Source organism: Passer domesticus, chromosome 5 (assembly GCF_036417665.1).
Source record: "Passer domesticus isolate bPasDom1 chromosome 5, bPasDom1.hap1, whole genome shotgun sequence".
NCBI lineage: Eukaryota > Metazoa > Chordata > Aves > Passeriformes > Passeridae > Passer > Passer domesticus.
The window spans coordinates 8,820,572-8,840,749 of NC_087478.1; the positions used below are offsets into that span (position 1 = coordinate 8,820,572).

Consider the following 20,178-nt stretch of genomic DNA (forward strand, 5'->3'; position numbering starts at 1 on the left):
TTGAGTATTACAAAGTCAGCAGACCTCTGGTATACCTTTTTTCCATAGGGATATGACTCAACTGCTGCCTTAGATGACAAAAGTGGAATTGTCCCCAGAGAGCAGCTGAGGAGTACAACGTACACATTCTGTACAGAATATAGGAGACAATTATAAACACAGTCTTTCTGTGACCTTATATGCTTCAGATATCCTCATTAACAGAGCACAGATCACATTACCATCATGTGGCACAGCAGATGTCAGAGTAAAGAGAAGCTGTGACTTTGCAGTGTAAATACCTAAAATATAACCAAGCTGCAGATCAGAAAAAAAAAAAAACCCCACCTCTATTTGGTCACTCTATTAAAGAAAAAAACAACTTAAAAATATGTTTAAAGTTCTGGTTACCTTTCTGCTGAAGGTTATGGCCTTTATATAATAGAGTGCAGCGAAACTTAGGAAAAAAGTCCTTATTATACATAGGGAAATATGAATTATCATGGGAAAAGAACATGAATCAGATGTGTTTATTTGAGGGTTATGGTCTTGCTATCTTTAGCACATCTATGCTCACTTTTGGTTACTGACCTTCCAGGTTACAGTTGTTTGTTGAGCTCAGGCTCTCTGTGTGACAACCTGGGTGGTCTTTTTATACAATTGGGTACAATTATTGAATAGGGTGAATCATGGGTATTTGGATAATTCATTACCAAGAATTCCTGTGAAAATACATGTTATGCATGTAAAGAAAACAGAATCAAGGTAGAAGATAATAGTTCTAATTTGTTTTAGTATAGAATGTAACAACTTACTGAGCTGAGAATATAATCCTTTAAATTTTGTCAGTCTGTATTAAACCTGTAGTGAAGTAACAGTATCAGTTTTGCATTGACACTTCAGACACCAATATATGAGTCTTACAAAATCTCTTCCTCATCTTGTAATTCATATCCAATTCATAATCAACTATGGAAGAAAACTATTTGTATTTCAGACACATATATGGAAACTGTATATTAAACCACTTTTGCACATACTTCTCATGGCTTTTGTGCTGTTCATGCAGGAACAGGTTTGAGTATTTGGATAATATTTTACAATCAGGACTTGAAGGTCATTCTGTATTCTATGTTGTTCTTTATGAGCTTGATATTGACATATTTTCCCATGGTACTTATTTTCTTAAAACAACCTCAAAAAAATCCTTGGATCGTGTGTTTTAGAAAGTTTGTGAGGTTACTGATATCTATTAACTCTTAAGATCACACATGTTATAATAATGTGATATATAAAGAAATAGTTGAATATTATTTTCAAATAAAACACTTAAAGGAGAATAGGAAGCACAAAATAAAATTATTTCATTGTACTGAATATAAATTTAATTGGGCCATTTGCTGACAGAATCCTGTGCTAGCGAGGAGGAGATAAAATATGACATATATGTAAGAAAAATGAAAGCTGGAAGATGAATAGGCCTTCTAGGGAGTTGATCTTTACAGATCAGATAAAGATTCTTGCTGTCTGTGCTGCATCAAAGGCTGCCTTTCAGAGATAGTTACATGAACTTGGAAACTGGGGACAAGACCTTCGAAAATAGAGGTTTTTTGAGATTGACAAGCAACTGGGCTTTGGACCTTTTTTGTTGTTTTCCTTTTCTATTATTTATGTGTGTGTTTGTACGTGTATAATCTTTTAAAATCCCTTTAAAAGTTAAAGAAAGATTCATAGGCTGGTGGAGTGAATTAACACTTGCACCTTATCTAACTTTTCGATAGCTGTTTTCCTTTGAAGATAACCTTTCTCTTTCAAAGATATAAGGAAATGTAGTGGAGGGTGCCTCTTGACTCCTTTCAAAGTTTGATTAAAAATACTTATATGTGAGCAGTGACTGATTTCTAAGGGATATTTTTTTTTTTTAATTGATGAGCTAAGTATTCTGGAAATTGCTGAAAATAATGCACACTGCATCCTACTAAGAAAAAAAAAAAGAAAAAGAGAGTGAGAAAGCTGATCTCATTAATAATTTTAAAAAAAGTTTAAAGTAAATTTTAAAAATATATAGGAGTAATTTTTTAATCTAGGAAAATTTATTCAATAAATTGCATGTTTAATCAAAATGTTTCCAAGCACCTTAAATTGGACATCAGCTACTGTGTCAATCACCCTGGCTAAATCTGGCATCAGCTCCTCTGATCCCTTACTTAAAAAGCACCATCACACATCTGTCAGGCATCCTCCAAAGGACATGGATATATGCTACAGCATTCTGTTAGCCTTTGCAGCCCTCTCTCCCTGGTCATGGTTTCTCAATTTATTTACCAATTCAGAGTAAATCTGTGTTCTCCAGCAGAATGCACGAAGTAGGATTCTTTAAATATAATGAAGTAAGCCAGAACACCTCTGTTACATGTTATTTTGATTCTTTTTTCCATTTTTAGTTTTGTTCTGCTTTTTCTACTCTGTATCCAAAAAGATGCTGTTAAATAGAGCTTTGTTCAAGGCATGAAAATATCTCACAGCTTTCATCTACACAGAAAGTAATACAGAGGGCATGGAGGAAAAAATTATTAAAAGTTAATATTCAAGAATATTGTTTAAAACCATTTCTTCTTATTTTCTTACACAGAAAAAATCGTATCTCAGGATTTTAGTATTTGCTGGAGAAACCTGTAGGGAGCTGCAGTGGGTCATGGTGTTAAAGAAGCTGATGCCTTATTAATCCCTAATTGCAATGAGAGGGAAAATGGGAAGCTCCAGGTGTCTGCCGGCTGTTGTGAAGCTTCTCTGTCAGCATTCTCCAGGGACTCTTCCATCAAAACAGGGAAGGCCAGACCTGACATTTGCATACCTCAAAAGGAAGCAGGCTTGATTTCTTTGAGATGAAAAATTAGCCTCCTTGTGTCACAATAAAAGACACAAGTAACTTGGGTTTGCTTGACTGCCCGGCTATTTTGGGCTGAGGAGTCTTGACACAGGGTAATATGAGGTACATTCTAAATATACATTCCAACTAAAGTACTGGATACCTTGCAAATATTTTTTTTAATTGATCAAATAACTAGAACAGCAACAACAAAAAAAATACTGATTTTTGAACAGTAGAGGAAAATGCAGAAATTCTTCAGGTAAGCAGTGATGAAGAAATCAAAAAGGTATCTCAGCCAGTTGCCATGGTCCTGTCTTGTTGTCAAGTGTACTTCCATTATGGTGGTGGGTTTGTGGTTCTAGGAGTCAAGGAACAACTGTTTTCTCATTGGTTATTACTATTTCTTAAACAGTTTGCTCAGACTTTTGTATGAGCCTGATTACCTTTAACAAAGCTCTGTACACATGCCCCGAATGCCAACCTCTCATTTTGGAGGCTATTTTAAGGTGTAAAGCTTTGTAGATATTGCATGTAGGGTTATTTTAGAAGGTTGCTTGGGCAGTTAGGATGGGCTCCAACTGAAACCTGACTGAAAAATTCTAAAGGAGAATAAGAATACAGTTTTGTAAGGAATATTCTTTTTTTCCCCTTTCATTTGGGACAAGAGAAAGACAAGAGAAAGCAACCCAAACCAACTTTTTTTTTTTAATTTGCTTTAAACATTTTCACTTTATAATGCAGATTAGCAAAGAAATCTGCCATTTGAACTGAGGAACTTCAAGTATGGCTTCAGTTCTTTCCATGGCAAATTCTTAGTAGTGTTAATGATGAGTATATATTTCTCTCCATAAGCCATCTATCATTTTGTGCATTTGGATTCCGCTGTCTTTTGTGGTTCTCAGAGTACCTTAAGGCAATGGAGCAGAGTGTGAAGGAAATCTGAGGGCAGTTTTAACTGCAGCTATTTACACATGTAAGAAGTGTTATATCTTGCTTTGCTACAGTCTGGTGAAATATGACTTAATAATCTTGAATTTATCAGAGGATATACAAATTTAGGTGCAGAACGGGCTAGGTTAAGTGAATACATTAGATGGACAAAGTTGTTCTAGTGCATTACCAAAAAAATGAAATGCTGTGGATGTTTGTCCAGTGCAGGAGACAAACTCAAGAAAGAGTTGGACTGTGCTTTTTTTACAATATAATGTATGAAATGATACCATAGTTTTGCTTTAGTTAATGTGGTACTTGGTTGCTGTGGATGTACTTCTAGTGAGCAGTGCCTCTAAAGTGCTGGTAGCTTTCTGTTAGCTAAGAATCATTTGAATTGACAATAAAACAATTGAGTGGGGGCACATTTTGTGGCCATAGAAAACGTAGGTTTGTTGACTTTTTTCTGGTTTTAAAGAATTATTTCAAACCTAAAAATAAGGAAAAGGTCCTAAGTTCTGATTTTTGAAATGTGTCAATCATCCTGGTAGCTGTTACAGCAGGGAGAGGGGTTGCCCTCAGGGAATAAAGTAGCACAGGCAGTTGCAAGGTCTGAGGTGAGGTTCTGACAGAACCATGTCTGGAACTCCAGCTTTCCTGGACTCTGGTCATATTCCTTTTGCTGCTAGCAAGAACTGACAAGGTGACTCAACTGAAAGTGTGACTTAGACACCAGTTCATTTTGTGTAGGGATTAGTCTGAATATTAAAAGGCTCATCAGACTTATTGTTACACAGTAAGAATTTTCATCCCTACTTATCTGGTGGACATAGTCAGGCTGTGCCTCCTGGAAAGGGACCATGACTCCCTAAAAACAGTTGCTAAAATTTGTATTGGACTGTAAAATAATTGAGTTCTAAATGTAAGTCACTCAACAATTAGGACATGGCTGAGTCCACGTGAGCTACATTCACATCAGGTAGCTGCTTCTTCAGAGTGAGCTGGCTTGCTTTAGGGATGGGTGGATCTGTGGGATGGGGGATTGGTGTGCAGCTTTGCTGGAGAACATGCATTACCCTGGAAAATTCTATATGGAAATATGAATTGTGTCCAAACATGTTTTTTCCAAAGACTTCAAATTTTGTATGAGGAGGAGCATATCATCCCGTCTAATGGATGTATCTGTATACGATTGATTTGAAAAAGCAAATTGTTGTACACTGTGCTTTGCTTCCTGTGGGGCTAAGTGAAAAAGACTGGATTTTATTCAAAGCATTAAAAGTGGGGTAAATGCCCTCTAGGAACATGCCTGTTACTCTCTGGCTCCTAATTCAACCCATGAGTTCAGACTTCAGCTAGTCCCAAATTACTGGCTTTTTTTGCATCACAGGGCTGTCAGGAGTTTCCATAATTGAAGCTAAATGATATAACAGAGAAATAAAGGTCCATAACATAGTGTTTTAATATTTTAATATGTACTTGTCATTAGATAGGAGATTAAATTAATGCACATAAGACAAGGTAGTGTGCGTAAAGAGAGGGTATTTTCAGCAGGACGTTGATAGATTTTGAACTTAACTAGAACTTCTTAAATTATATTGTAGTGAGGGTTAAATTTTCTGATGCATTACAGTACTTAAATATCAAATAATACAGAAAATAACATTTTTTGGGTGAGATGGTTCACCTTGACTCAAATGCACAGTCTTCAAATAAATGCAAAAAGCATAGATACAAAATATATAGAGAGAAAATACACACAGGAAAAAAGTAAAAGAAAAAGACTTTTCTACATGAAGAATCAGTAAAGACTAAAATTTATGTCCTGTCTCTCTTTGTTCTTCAGCGCCTTGCTAAAGAAGCAGAGAAGTACCAGGCATCACATCAATGGAGGGATGAGTTTGGGGTAAGCTTCATTTTTTTCTCCTTTTAACCTTCTTGGATTTTTCCTCTTTGAAATGTTCACTGTAGTCTTGCAATATGTTGTTTACGTATCTACTACAGAAAGGGTTACTGACTATGAATAGACAGTCTATTTAATTCAGTAAACAGAGTCTCAGTCAGGGTGTCTAGAGAATAAAATGAACTTTTCCCTTCAGAAGCTCATAGGGAGCTTCACAGACCATGGATGTAGCTGTGAGTTGTACACAAGATGTCTGTTTGTTTTGACAGACAAAGAATGATTACAGAGAAGACATTTGAGTGATGGTTGCTACCAGTTAAAAGTGTGTTTATTCCAAACACTGAAACAGAATCATAGAAAAGATTTTTACAAGTTGTCTTTTTATTATGTAAAGGGAAAAATGAACCAAACAAACAAGAAAAAAACTAATACAGAAGGATTTGGTTATCTGCATGACTTGGGAGTCATAGACTTTTTTATAAAATCCCTTTCCATATTTTAATAACTGTATCTCCTCTTTCAATATTCTAGTACTGCTGAAAGAGGCCCCAGCCTGGTCAAACATTAAGTTATCTTCTTTATTCATTTCAGGCTTTACTGAAAAATAAGTGGCATGATTTTAAAATGTGCAACCTTGATGTTTTTATTTCCAGTTTGGCCAAATTAATATTGTGCTGCGTGATTCTAAGTCTCTTAATTTTAGTTCCCGGCTAAGTGTCAAAATTATTTATTATGCCTTTATTCCATGTTCCTTCAGAAATAAAAGCAGATGGTACTTTTACATTATGCTGCTGCAAACCTGGATTGTGTTTGCACATTCATGAGAATCACTTAGAACACTGTTAAATGCCCACTGGTTTTCTAAGAATGTTGTGGTGGTTTAACCCCTGCTGACAAGTAAGCACTGCACAGGCACTTGCTCACTCTCACTCAGGATGGGGGAGTCAATTGCAAGAGTGAAAATGAGAAAACTCATGGTTTGACATAAAGACAGTTTCATAAGTAAAGCAAAAGTTGCATTCAGTAGCAAAGCAAAACAAGGAATTCCTTCACCATTTCCCATGGGCAGGCAGGTGTTCATCTATCCTTAGGAAAATGGGGCTCCTTTGCCCTTAATGATGACTTGTGAAGACACCATCACTCCAAAAGTCCACCCCTTTTCTTCTTCTTCCTCCAGTGTTATACACTGAGCATTGTGCTGTATGGCATGGGATATCCCTTGGGTCAGTTGGGGTCAGCTGTGCACCACCAGCCTCCTCACTGGTGGGCAGAGTGAAAAACAGAAAAGGCCTCAAATGCACAAAAACACTCCTCAGCAACAACAAAAACCAACCAAACAAAAAAAAAAAAAAACCAACAAAAAAAAAAAAAAACAACACAACAAAAAACCCACCAAAAAACAACAACAACAAAAAAAACCCAACCGAAAACCAACAGATCAGAATTTTCAACACTTTTTCCAGAACAAATCCAAAATATAGCCCATGCTAGCTACTATGAAGAAAATTAATTCTAACCCAGTCAAAACCAGCAGAAATGTTCGTTCTGATCCAGTTTTACTCAGGCACTTGAACATCTGAAAACAGACAAAAAAGCTGCTAAGGTCAGGCCATGTAATTCAGGTAGGAGTGACTGACTTCAGGAGTACAGAGAGTCTGGACACAGCCTGAATGCTTTTAAGTGTGCTCTCTGCACAGGCTCAGCTTCCAACACACAGTGAAACACACAATGCATATTCCATGGAGATGCTGTAACAAGAATGCTGCAGCGACCTTTTCTGCTAATCTGTCTCTCTTGTGACTGGAAAACAAAACCTGCAGGCTTGATGGACTCAGTGCAGAGCTGTGTGAATAAGTCAGAATCTCATTCTAATCATTTTGCTTCTGCGCTATATTCTGGCATCATGTCAACACCACCTCAGCTTTTGTTTTTCTTTTTATCCATTTTTTCACAGTACAAGTCAGTCATACCAAAGAGGCTTCAGGTTTTATCTGAGTTCATTGCCAAGGAAACATTTAAAAATATTTTGGAAATGTGATTTTATATTGATGTTGTAGTTCAGGGCAAAGGCTATGGTCAGTATTGAAAAAAAAACAACAAAAGGCAGTTGGATTTATAATAAAGTAACTGCAAACTGAGATTGTACTTTACTGTTTTGAATTTGGATCAGAACAGTATGCACCATATAATAACCTTGACATTAGGTTATGCAATTAAATTTCAAATAAATGTATTAAGCCTCTTATAATTTAATTTGTTCCATTTTTGCCAGAAGTAATCTTTCTTCTCTTCTGGCCTACTTTTTAGAAAATGCCTGCTCAAATTAGTTTGCACACAGATCTTACTGATAAACTTAATTTAGAAGAAGACTCATTCTCCTAATGGCTGTGATGGAAAATAGAAGATAGACCGCAAAACTTTCTGCAGTTAAAGGTTCTTAAAGTTCCTCTGATAGCTTTATGAATGGTCTATATCGTGCTGCATGAGGTTCATTTCTCATCCAGGATTTAGGTTTGGGTGATAAAAGCCCTTCCAGCAGCATTGCACATGCGTCACTGTAGAATGAACCTCATGGGACAAGCTATTTCTGCTTCTAATGAGCTTGTGATCAGCAATGTCCTTGACAGTCAGATTGGAGCCAAATAATAGCCTATGGAGTTTTCAGGAGAAAATATCACAAGCATTCCTCCTGGGGAAGTGTGTATGGACTGACTTGAGTGGAACATATGCAAAGAAGAAAGGGCATAGAGACTGAGATCTGTACAGAGCTACAAGGGATGTGTCAGTCAAAAGATGACCAGGGTGCCTGTTCTAACACCTTACTCTGAGTGGGTTTTGCACAGTTCACGGCAAAAGATACATGCAAGTATTAAAAAAATTATTTTCTTGTTAATAACACAGTATAATCAAAAATTCAGCATCTTAGATGCAGTCTTTTGAAATAAGCTACTACAGGGAAAAACTCCAGATTTACTCCCACAGACTTTTTTTTTTTTTAATTTAATTTAATAATCTAGTGTAAAGACTTTCCAAATTGTCTAAACTACAAAATTTGTTTGTCCTTTAGAAAAATAGTTAGGAGACGAAACTATTTACCAACATACAGATCCACATCTACTGAAATTCCTTTTTCTGTACTATTTCTAATTGAATAAGAGTATAATTTCTTCCAATATTTTAGGTACAATAGTATATTAAATTCCAACTGTTTCAAACAGACTAAACAGTTACAAACAAACAACTTTAAATTTCAAATATTTTATAAATCACAGAATCACAGCATGGTTTGAATTGGAAGGAACCTTAAAAATCATCTTGTTCTGACCCCATTTCCATAGGCAGGGACACATTCCACTAGACCAGATTACTCAGAGCCTCATCCAACCTGGCCTTGAACACTTCCAGGGAACTTCTCTGGGAAATTTGTGGCAGTACCTCACCACCTTCACAGGAAAGAATTTTTCCTAGTGCCTAACTTAAACCTACCTTCTTTCAGTTTCATAGAATCATAGACTATGCTGAGTTTTAAGGGACCCATTAGGATTATCAAGTTCGACTCCTGGCTCTGCAAAGGACACCCCAAGAATCACACCCTGTGCCTGAGAGTTGTCCAAACACTTCTTGAACTTTTTCAGGCTTGGTGCTGTGACCACTTCTCTGGGGAGCCTGTTCCAGTGTCCAACTATGGGGGAATTCTGGGAGAAAAACCTGTTCCTAATATCCAACCTAAATCTCCCCCAACTCAGCTTCAGGCTGTTTCCTTGTGTCTTGTCACAAGAGTGAAGAGATCAGTGTCTGCCCTGCTGCTGCGCCTTGTGAGGTTGTAGAAGACCACACTGAGGAGTCCCTCAGTCTCCTTTTCTCTAGGCTGAACAAACCCTGTGGCCTCAGATGCTCCTCCTAAGGATTCCCCTGTTTTTTCTTTGGACATTCTCTAATATCCATGTCCTTTTTATATTGTGGTGCCCAAAATTTCCCCCAGCACTCGAGGTGAGGCCGCCTCAGTGCCTGGCGGCTGATGCTGTGCCTGATGCCCTCCTGGCTCATGTTCAACTTGCCATCAGGACCCCCAGGTCCCTTTCTGCAGCTGCTCTCCAGCCTCTCATTCCCCAGTCTATAACACACCCAGGGTTGCCCCATCCCAGGTGCAGAATCTGGCTCATGCCCTTGTTAAAGTTGATCAGGTTGGTGGTTGCCCTTCACTCCAGTGTATTGAGATGTCTCTGCAGGACCTCTCTGCCTTTGCGGGAGTAGACAGTTCCTTCCCAGTTCAATGTCATCAGCAAATTAACTTAGTATTCATTCCTTTGAGCCTACATCCAAGCCATTAATGAAGGTGTTGAAGAGAACCAGGCTGAGGATGGAGCCCAATGGGACCCCAGCAGTGACAGGTCCCCAGCCTGATGTCCCCCCATTCACTGTAACCTTTGTGCCTGGTCCATGACCCTATTGCTCACCCACTGTGTAAGTCAGTTATCCAGCTGTGAGCTGGACATTTTGGAAATCTAAAATTAGTTAAGAGCATGCATCTTACATACTTACCATTAGTTTTAGCTAAGTAACAGAAAAAAAAAACCATTATGATATGGGTATGTTTCACTGATAATAAAATATCAAAATATTTTTGAAAATGACTGATTAATTTACTAAAGGCACAAAGTTCTTCAAAGCAATATTAAATAAGAATAGCAATTAAGAATATCAAATATCTTCTAAAGGAAAAAAAGAAATATTGGATTGTGCTGTGTTATTTCTTGATGAAGCACAAAGCTGGTTAAAATAGTTCAACTGTAGTTTACTTGTATGGCCTGAAAATAGTACTTACCTGTTAGAAAACTATTCGGTCCTAAGAAAATATTTGTGAAATTTATGAACGCAAATCAAAAGTGCTTAGCTTCAGGCAAATGAAGAAATGCCATTCTTTGTTTCCTACTCCATTGGTACTGCCCAATTCCCCAGCTGCCTGTACAGCTGGAGGAATTAAGCCTGCTTGAATATTTTAGATTAAAGCAGTTACAACTCAGAGGTACAAACCAATATATCTAAATGAAACAGCCTTGTCAGTTTAAAATTTCTTGTATGCTACAGATTGAAAGAGGGATGGTTTTGACAGTTGTGATCACCCAATTATTTTTCTGACATAGAGACTCATGGAAAAATAAAAAAAAGCAAACTGAAAGAATGAAAGGGAGAATTCTGTATGAAGTAATTGCTGTTATTCCCCAAATGAATCTTCTACAATTACATTTGATACCACACTTGATTGCCTTGCAATGGTTGGTTAACTAAAGCAATTTTGTTTCCAGTTGGGTTGCTGTGTTAATTGTACTTACACATGTAAAAGCATAAGGGATATCTCATTGGTATTTTAAAAGGGGAGCTGTATGGATGGCCTATTAACATCCACTTGTTTATATGGAGACTGAAACTCAAAATTGTAAGAATTCATTATCATATAAAAATGCCGCATGAAAAATTCTTTCTAAATGCTTTGTCTTTTAAGCAGTAGTGTAATTTTATTTTCTTTTGTGTAAATGATGTTTTTCTACCTCTTGGTAATTTTTAGGCAGCATTTTCTCCAATGATAATATGTAGGCTGGTGTTCATGTGCCAACTTGGCTTAAAAATAATGACAAAAGGTCACGGGAATATTACTTTGGAATTATGGTTTGTTTGTTTATCTTTTTCTAGTATAAGTTTTGGCTGCATAAAACTGCAGTGAAAAGTTGCACAGCAAAGAAACAGAAGATGAAAAGGAAAACTAAGATAAGTCAGGTTTCCTATCACCAGAGTTGATCCAAGCAGTGACCTGCAGAAGCAGAGCTGTAGTAGGTGTCTCTGTTGTATCTTAGTTTGAAGATTTTCAGGACTACCTGTAATTTATTGTGGATGTTACAACAATGGTAAAACACTGTATCTTAAAAGCCTCCACTGGAAAACAAAGAAACAAACCGTGAAACTTTAAGCTTTGGCATGGTTTCATTATAAAGAAGCAGTTTGCTAAACATATTTTGCCTCTTGAAAGAAGGAAAACTCTGTGAAGAAAACAAATTATAATAATTTTTCTCTCATTTCTTCAGAGAGGTTATACAGTTATCTATGCCTTGGACCTCTGATAATTCTCTTTTGTGCAAAGAGCATCTGTGAGAAATGGTGCAGTTGAAACTGGGCACCAGACCTGCAGTACAGGGAACCAGTCCTCACAGGTTCAATGCAGGTGTGGGATCCTTTCCTAGTAAGTCATGTATACTTTATAATTTTGTGAAAGTTATGACAATGCTAAACACAGGCAAAGTGTAAAAGCTGTCTGTATCTTCACACAGTGCTTTGATCCAAAACTCAGTGAATAAATCTTCCATTAATTTTGACTCATTTTGGATAATGTCTCACATTTTTAAAGCCTCTGTGACTTGAAAAAAAAAAATATCCAAATTATCAATTTAAATTGACAGGTTCTAGGGAGAACAATATTTTATTCTCTGAAGGGCTGTGTACCACCTTTTCTGTGACCTGTAGCCTTCATTTGTGTAGAATTTAAATTAAATGTGCCCCATCTTACTGAACGGAATTAATTACCTTTTTTCTGCCAGTGATTACAATTGAACATTTTTCTACCCAGGGCATGAATTTCTGTTTGTGTATGCTAGGAACAGTAAGAAGGTGAGGTAAAGAGGAAATAAGGATAAATATTATTTACTGAAATTGGGTTTTTCTGATGTTTACCTGATGTTTATCAAATCACTTACACATTTTTGAGACATGGAAATTCACTGTGAATGTTCCAGGAACAAACATTTCTGCAGTTCTCTATAATATTTGCCAAAGTGAGATAGGAGACACAATAGTTTGGAACACACTGACTTCAGCTTCCCAGGATGTCCATCATTAGTAAGGAGAATTTCATAGAAGTGCAGAAATCCAGTGTGAACATATCCATGCTGAAGCCTCTTTGAAGACATGGCATAAGCCTCACCAGACTAGTGCAGAATTTGTCTGGCATTCCCTCCTGGGAACACAATCCCTCTGTTTGCCTGTCTGTCCCCAGCATCCTGCCCCCTTATGTTTGGATTCTTATTTCAGAAAGTCTCAGTGTGCCTTCTGGTTTACAAATATCTAGCAGGTACTGGTTAGATAAAAGAAAAACATCTCAAAGGCAAAAAAAAAATCCAAGTCATTAGAAATCCTTTTAAGAGTAGTGTTGCTTACTACCTTGCCTGGAGTTTTATAACTTCCTAGAGTCTCTCAGATGAGTCTTTCACTCTAGAAATCATTGATTTTCCTCTAAAATATGGGCTGCCATAGGACAGCTCTTCCATGCTTCTGTTCCATTATATATCTGATACAATCATGTATGAGAATTACACCAATGAGTGTTAGTGTGATTAATCATGCTGGCAATTCTTGATTTCTTTTTTTCCTTTTCACGCTTCATGAATTTTAAACCCATTAGAGAGTTGATGAGGAAGACAGTGGTAGCAGTACAATCAGAATTAAGATTATATAAATAAGCAGGGATATACAATGTGTAGCTGTAGAGCAGCTAGCTTTGGGTCTTTAGATGCTGGTTATTTACCATCCCTTAATATGCCTACCTTCAGTAAAGGAGTGTAACTTTATAATAAAAATCATTGCAGGGATCTCATCTGTGCAGTGAAGTGTTTCACTGGTTGGAAACTTGCCAAAAAAGCTTTTAGAGTGAAGCAAAGAAACGCTTCAATCACTGTTGAGGGCTTTCAAGCATTCCATTTTATCTGAAAAATCAAATATGTTAAAGACATCTAATACACTTTTTTTACTTATTGACCAGGAAACTCATTTAAAAAATGTGCAGGTTCTGAAAGAGGTGGAGGGAAGGATCTAGGTAAGAAGAAAAGAAAGAGAGGTGTGATTTCTATTATTAAGCTGCCATACATGTGCATTATCACCTTCATTTTGAATGAGGCTTTAATGTGCTTTCAGAACAAACACCTTATTAAAAGCAAGATATACTATTGTACTCAATTTATTAACGTCCTGTAGGTTCTTCAGTTTAAAACTGAGAAGTACAATATGCTAAGAAAAGCTTTTTCAGGCTGCTATTGTGCACATTTTCTAAGAGTTCATTGAATCAGATGAAGCTAACTGGTTTTTTGATGTTACCTTTCACCTCAAGTTCAGTTCCTCATGTCATTCTGGTTAAGTAATTCATAGCACTGTTTTGCTGCCTTTGGTGTATAAGTAAAATCAATTAGAGATGGACTTCAAGGGTGCTGTTTTGTTAGTCTGTAAGCTTTTCTGTCAAATATTTTCATTTCAAAACTAACAATATATTTTTTCTGGGATTTATCCCAGTATAACTAGGATCTGACTAGTTTCTCACTTTCCCAGGAAAACTCATTTTTCTGTTGGTTGTCACAAATTATTCTGACCCTTTTTACACTGAATTTAGGAAATGTGCCAAAGTTTTGGAAAAAGGAGTATTAACCAAGTTATCTTTGCTGTGAATATTTACAAATTGGAAGAGACAGGGGTTTTTTTGTTGTTGCTCCTTTTTTTTTCCTGTTTTTTTTTGTTTGCTTGTTTTTGTTGTTGTTTTGTTTTGTTTTGTTTTCATTTTGTTTGGTTTTTAGGTTTTTTAATTAAAACTTTAAAAAACCTGATTGAATATGCACATTAATTTAATCAATGGTATAAGACTCAAATATGATTTTTCATAATGGAGTCAGACTTCTATGTTTGAGAAATTCAGTAAATATTGCAGAGGTTTGGTTCTTACTTCAGAGAAGGAATTTCATTCAGAGTAGCAAACCTTAGAGGCTTTTTTTTAAAGGAAAATAAACCCAAATATTTTTGAAATATTTCCTGCTAGAAAGAGCAAATACTATGAATATGTGCATATGTAATTCTACATGTGTTATTTCACACTAAAAATAGAACTTTCCCTGAAAGTCTGAGCTGAATGGGTTGGATTTTTGGAGGTGGAGATATTTTTGGTTTTCTTTGGTTTTCTTAACTCCATTTACTTTTTTTTTTTTTTTTTCCCAAATGACAAAACCAGTGGTGTCATGCAGACATGATATTTTACCTTCTTGTTTTGTCCCAGGATTCCTGTAAAATGCCAGATTAAAATGCAGCTTATCTTTGTCAAAACTCATTACCTTTAGAAAAGGACCTAATAAGGGAATTGGAAAGTTTCCATATTTAAAAGTTTGTAGACCTCTACACCCCCAAGAAGCCCTGCTCCTTGAGAAGAGGCTTGTGCAGTAGATGTAAACACAAAATGTTTGATGTCTGCACTCTTTTGCAGTTGAAATACTGTAGAAACTTTAATAGGTCTTTCATTTTACATAAACTTTCAAATGCTCTGGGAGTGAAAGACAATCTTATTATTAAGGGCTGCATTTGGCTGGAGGGATTTGGGAATTCTTAGCTTTCCATCTCCTGAAGATAGTGTAATTCTCATTAGAATTTAAACAAAAGGTGCAAGTGTGTCTCTTTTGTGTCCTGCAAATGCTGATATGTGATTGAAGTAGTGTCAGATATTTCTATAGACTTGGTCACAAAGCAAAAGATGTACAGAGCAGGGAAATTATTCAAAATTAGCAATATCCTAACATATGCAAACATCATGCAAAGAAATGCTTAAAATTTTTACCTGATTTGTCCAGAAATGTAGCAGTTAAGCATTTGCTTTGTTTTCTCACAGTAATTTCTTGCTATGAGCACATAAGAACTCTTTAAATAAACACACAAACAAGTCTAGGTCTCATTGAAGGGGCATTAGGATTTACCAAGTATCAAGAAGTCTGGCCCAGCTCTATGGCTGTGATTGATGAGTTTACAGAACACACTATCACTCTGTTCTAATTTTCCCATTTGTTAGTCACAAATTATATTGCACTGAAATACTGTGAATTGTAACATTCTTGGAAATATGAGAATAAATATAAAAAATTATCAGATCAGATCCTTGCATTTAAAAATAGGTGAATAATCCCTGATGAATTATTAATTCAGGTAGGATTGTCTTATTCCTTTGGGCATTACCACGTCTCAGGAGGGTGACTTCTGTTTTGCATTTCTTAAGAGTTACACAGGAGTACAGTAAAACTAAGAAGGTCAGCTCAGTTAATATTTTTCTGTGCTTGCACAAAATTCTGATCTTTTCACCTCATAAAACTTCTTGTGATTTGTCTGTGAGGTTTTTGTTCCTACATAAAAGTTTAAAGAAAACTTTCAACAAAAGTTTTCTACCAGACTGAATATTCTCCAAGTCGGCAAGTTTTATCTAATTTGCTGTGGGCATCATCGTTTAAATGACCTTTAGGCTTAAAGTATTCTAAAATGCTCATAGATGAAGTTTTGCCATAGCACTTCCCCACCTTTCAGATAGATTTCATTTTTTTTTTAACCCATATTTGCAGATATTTTTTCCAAAAGCTGTGATACTGCGAAAAAGGGTGGTTTGGTTTCTTTTTATTTTTGGTGAGAGATACCAGCAAAAAACCCCAAAAGCTGGATTAAGACTGAAGTGGGGTTTTTTTTCAATACCATGTCATTAATATATTTATTAATCCCAAGTGTTGGCTGCCATTTCTTCTGCTGATGGTTGACTCACCTTCCTTATTACAGGGATCACACCAAATGGGTGATTTAATTCCAAATACTTCCAGTCTCTCTCGATCTCTAATTTTGGGTGTACATTAATTACATCAGGCATGTAAGAGTATGTGAGCATATAAAACCTGCAGAGGTGATGGAGGCATGCAGAAAGCCAGGCAGGGTATTACCTCCTGCCAGCTGAGTTGAGAATGGTTCCTGGTGCATGCTGCGCCACAGGATGTGTCTGGACATTGCTTAGGTGCCTTGGGGGCAGCTGTAACAAGCACAACGTGGATGAAAGCAGAGTGTGCTTAGGATTGATCTGGATTTTATTTTGAAACATGCACATCACACTCACTGTGAAGAATGAAGCATGCTCTTTAGGATAGAGTCCCGTGGTTACACATCAGTAAGCATCCTGTGTCAAGAATAAGCATCAAGAGGAAATATTGTTCAAGAAAGAATAAGTTTTATTTACAGCGATAGATACTTAGCAGTCACAGATAAATTAACCTTGAAAATTGGAAGGAAAAATCCAAAAGTTTAGTAAGTTCCTCAGTCATTCAACTAACAGCAGTAAGGAAAATATCCCACTATTTCTGTGAAAATACTTACCATATAATGAACTATGCTGTGATTGTGAACTATGAATGCTGCTTTTATGAAAAATAAATATGACATGGACAGGATTTCCTTTACAGACATAATCAGTGGGTTTTACTGAAACCATAATAATTCACCAAAGTGTTTACAGTGACTATTAAGAGTACAGCAGTGCAAATCCCTCTATCTAATTGAACTTGTGTATGTTAAGAATAGGATGCACTTAATTAATTCAGCTCCCCATGTCATCTCTATACTGATAAGAAAATATTAAGATAAATACAACTGAATTCATCAAATTCTTTTATGTTTGCAGGAGCTTTACAATAATATATTTTCAAGAGCTTTAAATGTTGTAATATGAGAGAAAATAGTCTTCTTTATTTCTTGAAGATAATGAATTAAAGCTTACACATTTCTGAGATACTAGATATGCTTTTCCCTATTGCTCAGTGTTCATAAAAAATATTTAGGTGATATTTTGAGAATCAGACAAATTTTAAGATTGTGCCGGGCCTACTTTAATGAGTGAGAGTTATTTATATGCAGATATCAATTGTATAAATTTTCCTCAGTGTTTATACTTACACATGTATTTCTATTTGTATCTACATGCATATAATGCTCAAAGATATCATCCAATAGTGTTTGTGTATTTACGTCTATGAACAGGAACACACTTTTAGCTGAGTCTCTTGTTTTGGAGGTCTACAAAGGACTAACTCTGGTGGGCTCAGATACTTTGAGTATCTTGAATTTTTAAACTAGTATGTGCCCATAGTTATGAAATTTTATTTCTTTAATGTTTTAAACTCCAGGAATATTTCATATTCAGTGTGAACAGTGTATTTGTGGCTTACTGCAGAAAAAAGTCCTGGCCCTTGGGGTCAATTTGTAAAGTTAATGCTCACTCTGTGCAGGAACCCATGATTTTTTTATGTCTGTGAGCTTCAGTTCACTGTATCCAAATAACACACAACCTGTGCTGCTCTCATCAGCACAGTGGGGTTCAGCATAGTGCTGATAAAAGTGTCAGATCATTGGACAAGTGTTTAGAGGTATTTGTAGTATGTCAGCTGCTGAAATTGTTTTGGAGGACTTTTCTAGGAAAAGAGTGGCTAATTTAGGATGTTTTCTGTTCCTTTAGTTTTCTGGAGCTGTAAGAGTTATCAGCCCATCATGTTCATCTACTTCCTAAAGTGAAACCAAAAGAAAACAATCTCTGTCAGGGTGTATTGCAAAGTTTTTACATGAACTGTGTAAAACGAGAAGAGGGAATGGGAGGGAAGGGGAAGAAGCTCAGGAAGTTTTGGCTGCTGTCAAAGAGGTCATTGATGGGAACAGTTTGGAATGACTGCTTTGCTGCAACAGTCTGCCCTTCTCCCCAGTTTTCATTGCCATGTCTTCTTGGGCGTGCACATGGCATCATCCTTGACAAGACACTTTGCAGCATTCCTTCTTCTTTCCCCATCAGCCCAAGTTTCCCAGATCCCTTTTCAAACACTTGGAGTTTCTCCCTCTTGTGTATTCAGCAATCTCAGCTCACGCTTCTGTAGTACTGTGTAATGGTGCTGTGGAGAGCTGAGCTGAGATAATTTTAAGCAATTCAGCATAAATTTCAGGGAATAAAATGATGCATTTCTTCAAACTAAAATCGGTTTAATGCATACTTTGCAATTTACTTCATATTCTTCCCTATGATCTTCCAGTGCTAATCTCTTTTTTCAGTAGCCTGGGTTAAGTTTGCAGGAGCCTTTCTGACTGTCAAATTTCTGACTCAACAAATGACTTTCTGATTTAACAAATAATTGCCTTATGTTTTTTTTTTTTTTTTTTTTTTTTTTTTTACAAGAGAAAGATATTTTGCTGGTTCAAAATTTCTCACATTGTGTCTATCTTCACCTCTTTGCACTTCTGCGATATATTTGTCTGTCCACCCTGAATTTTAGAAAGGAGATGAATTTCAAAGTGCTGATTGGTATGAGAATTTGAAAGTGAGAAATATAGTATAAAGGCCCAAACTCACATGTGTTACCATACACTTTTATGGAATTGCTAAAATGCTGTAAAGTTATAAATTCTCTGCCTAGAGTAAGATTTATTTGTATAAAACTTAAAATGTTTTTTAAATTGTGTGCAGTTGTTGAACTAGAAGGATCTGCAAATCCATAACTAGATGATTCCTTTTCTGAGTTGTAAAGCCCAGGACTGTTCCCAAGGAAAGAATTACTTTTCTCTATATCCCACTGACAGCCAGCAGCCATCAGTCTGGTTTTCAGAGGTTTCTCTGTATTTCTGTGTAGTTTGTGGCATAAGCATCAAATACTTGATGAGTGAAAACCCCTGTTGTGGTCCACATGAGGAAACACAAACCACTTTTCATTTAGTGCTGTTTTTAAGGTGGAGAATGAGAAACATAATAGCGCATATATATATATATAAACCTTGTGCTTGTAGTGATTAAGTGGAAAAGTCTTCATCATTTCATACTAAATAGCAAAAGGAATATTTTCCAGCTGCTGGCTTGTCTCTGGCTACTGAGCTACTTCTGAAATGAGGTGTGTTCCCGAAACTTTGCTTTATTGCAGTGATTGAGTGCAAGACATGCACAAAACAGCTGCCAAAGCTGAATAATTATGATTCCTTCTGTTCTTTATTAATTAGGTGAGCTTGGGATGATTCTTAGAACCTGGTAACTGCTTTCCTTTTAAGACATCAGAGACAGAGGAAAAATAATTTAGATTAAAGTCTTAAGAAAGATTTGGTCTTTATAAGAGGCCCATTAAAACAATTAACAGTCAATATGCCAGACATTTGTTACATGGGTAAGCCAAAGCAATCTAAAAACAAAACATAGCCTGACATGTTTTGACCTTTATTACCTTTTGTAAAGGGACTTTTCACATTTAGGAGGTAATGGAGAGATGTGGTGACGTTTTTTCCTAATTTTCATGAAAATGTTGTAAGATAAGTTATAGCAATTGTTTGGGGGAATTTTTTTTGGTATGTTATAAATTTCAGGGGTTTAAGGACACATGTTAAGTGATTGAATAAACTCTGTGAAGAATTGATCCTGGCAGGGAAAGAAATCAGTGTTTTTAAAAATATTAAAGATCATTAAAATTACAGGTAAGTGTCAGCATTGTAAAATGTGATCCAAATTTTGGATCATCCTTTCATAATTCATACATAAAAATTAATTTTTCCTGTGTTAGATAGTATTGTAATACCCCATAGAAGGATCCTAAAATCTTCTTATATTTCAATTTTTACATGTGGATAAAAGAGTAAATAAAAAGCTGTATAAGGC

The 20,178-nt window shown here is 36.2% G+C and overlaps 1 protein-coding gene across 4 annotated transcripts in view; it reads left to right on the top strand.

The window, feature by feature from the left end:
• Window positions 1–20,178, top strand: part of CACNA2D1 (calcium voltage-gated channel auxiliary subunit alpha2delta 1) — a 359,436-nt gene that overhangs the window by 163,612 nt on the left and 175,646 nt on the right. For all 4 annotated transcript variants that reach the window (XM_064421876.1, XM_064421879.1, XM_064421878.1 and 1 more), the window contains one exon: window positions 5,628–5,687. In XM_064421876.1, coding sequence (XP_064277946.1) covers window positions 5,628–5,687 — 60 coding nt within the window. The remainder of the gene's footprint in view (window positions 1–5,627; window positions 5,688–20,178) is intronic.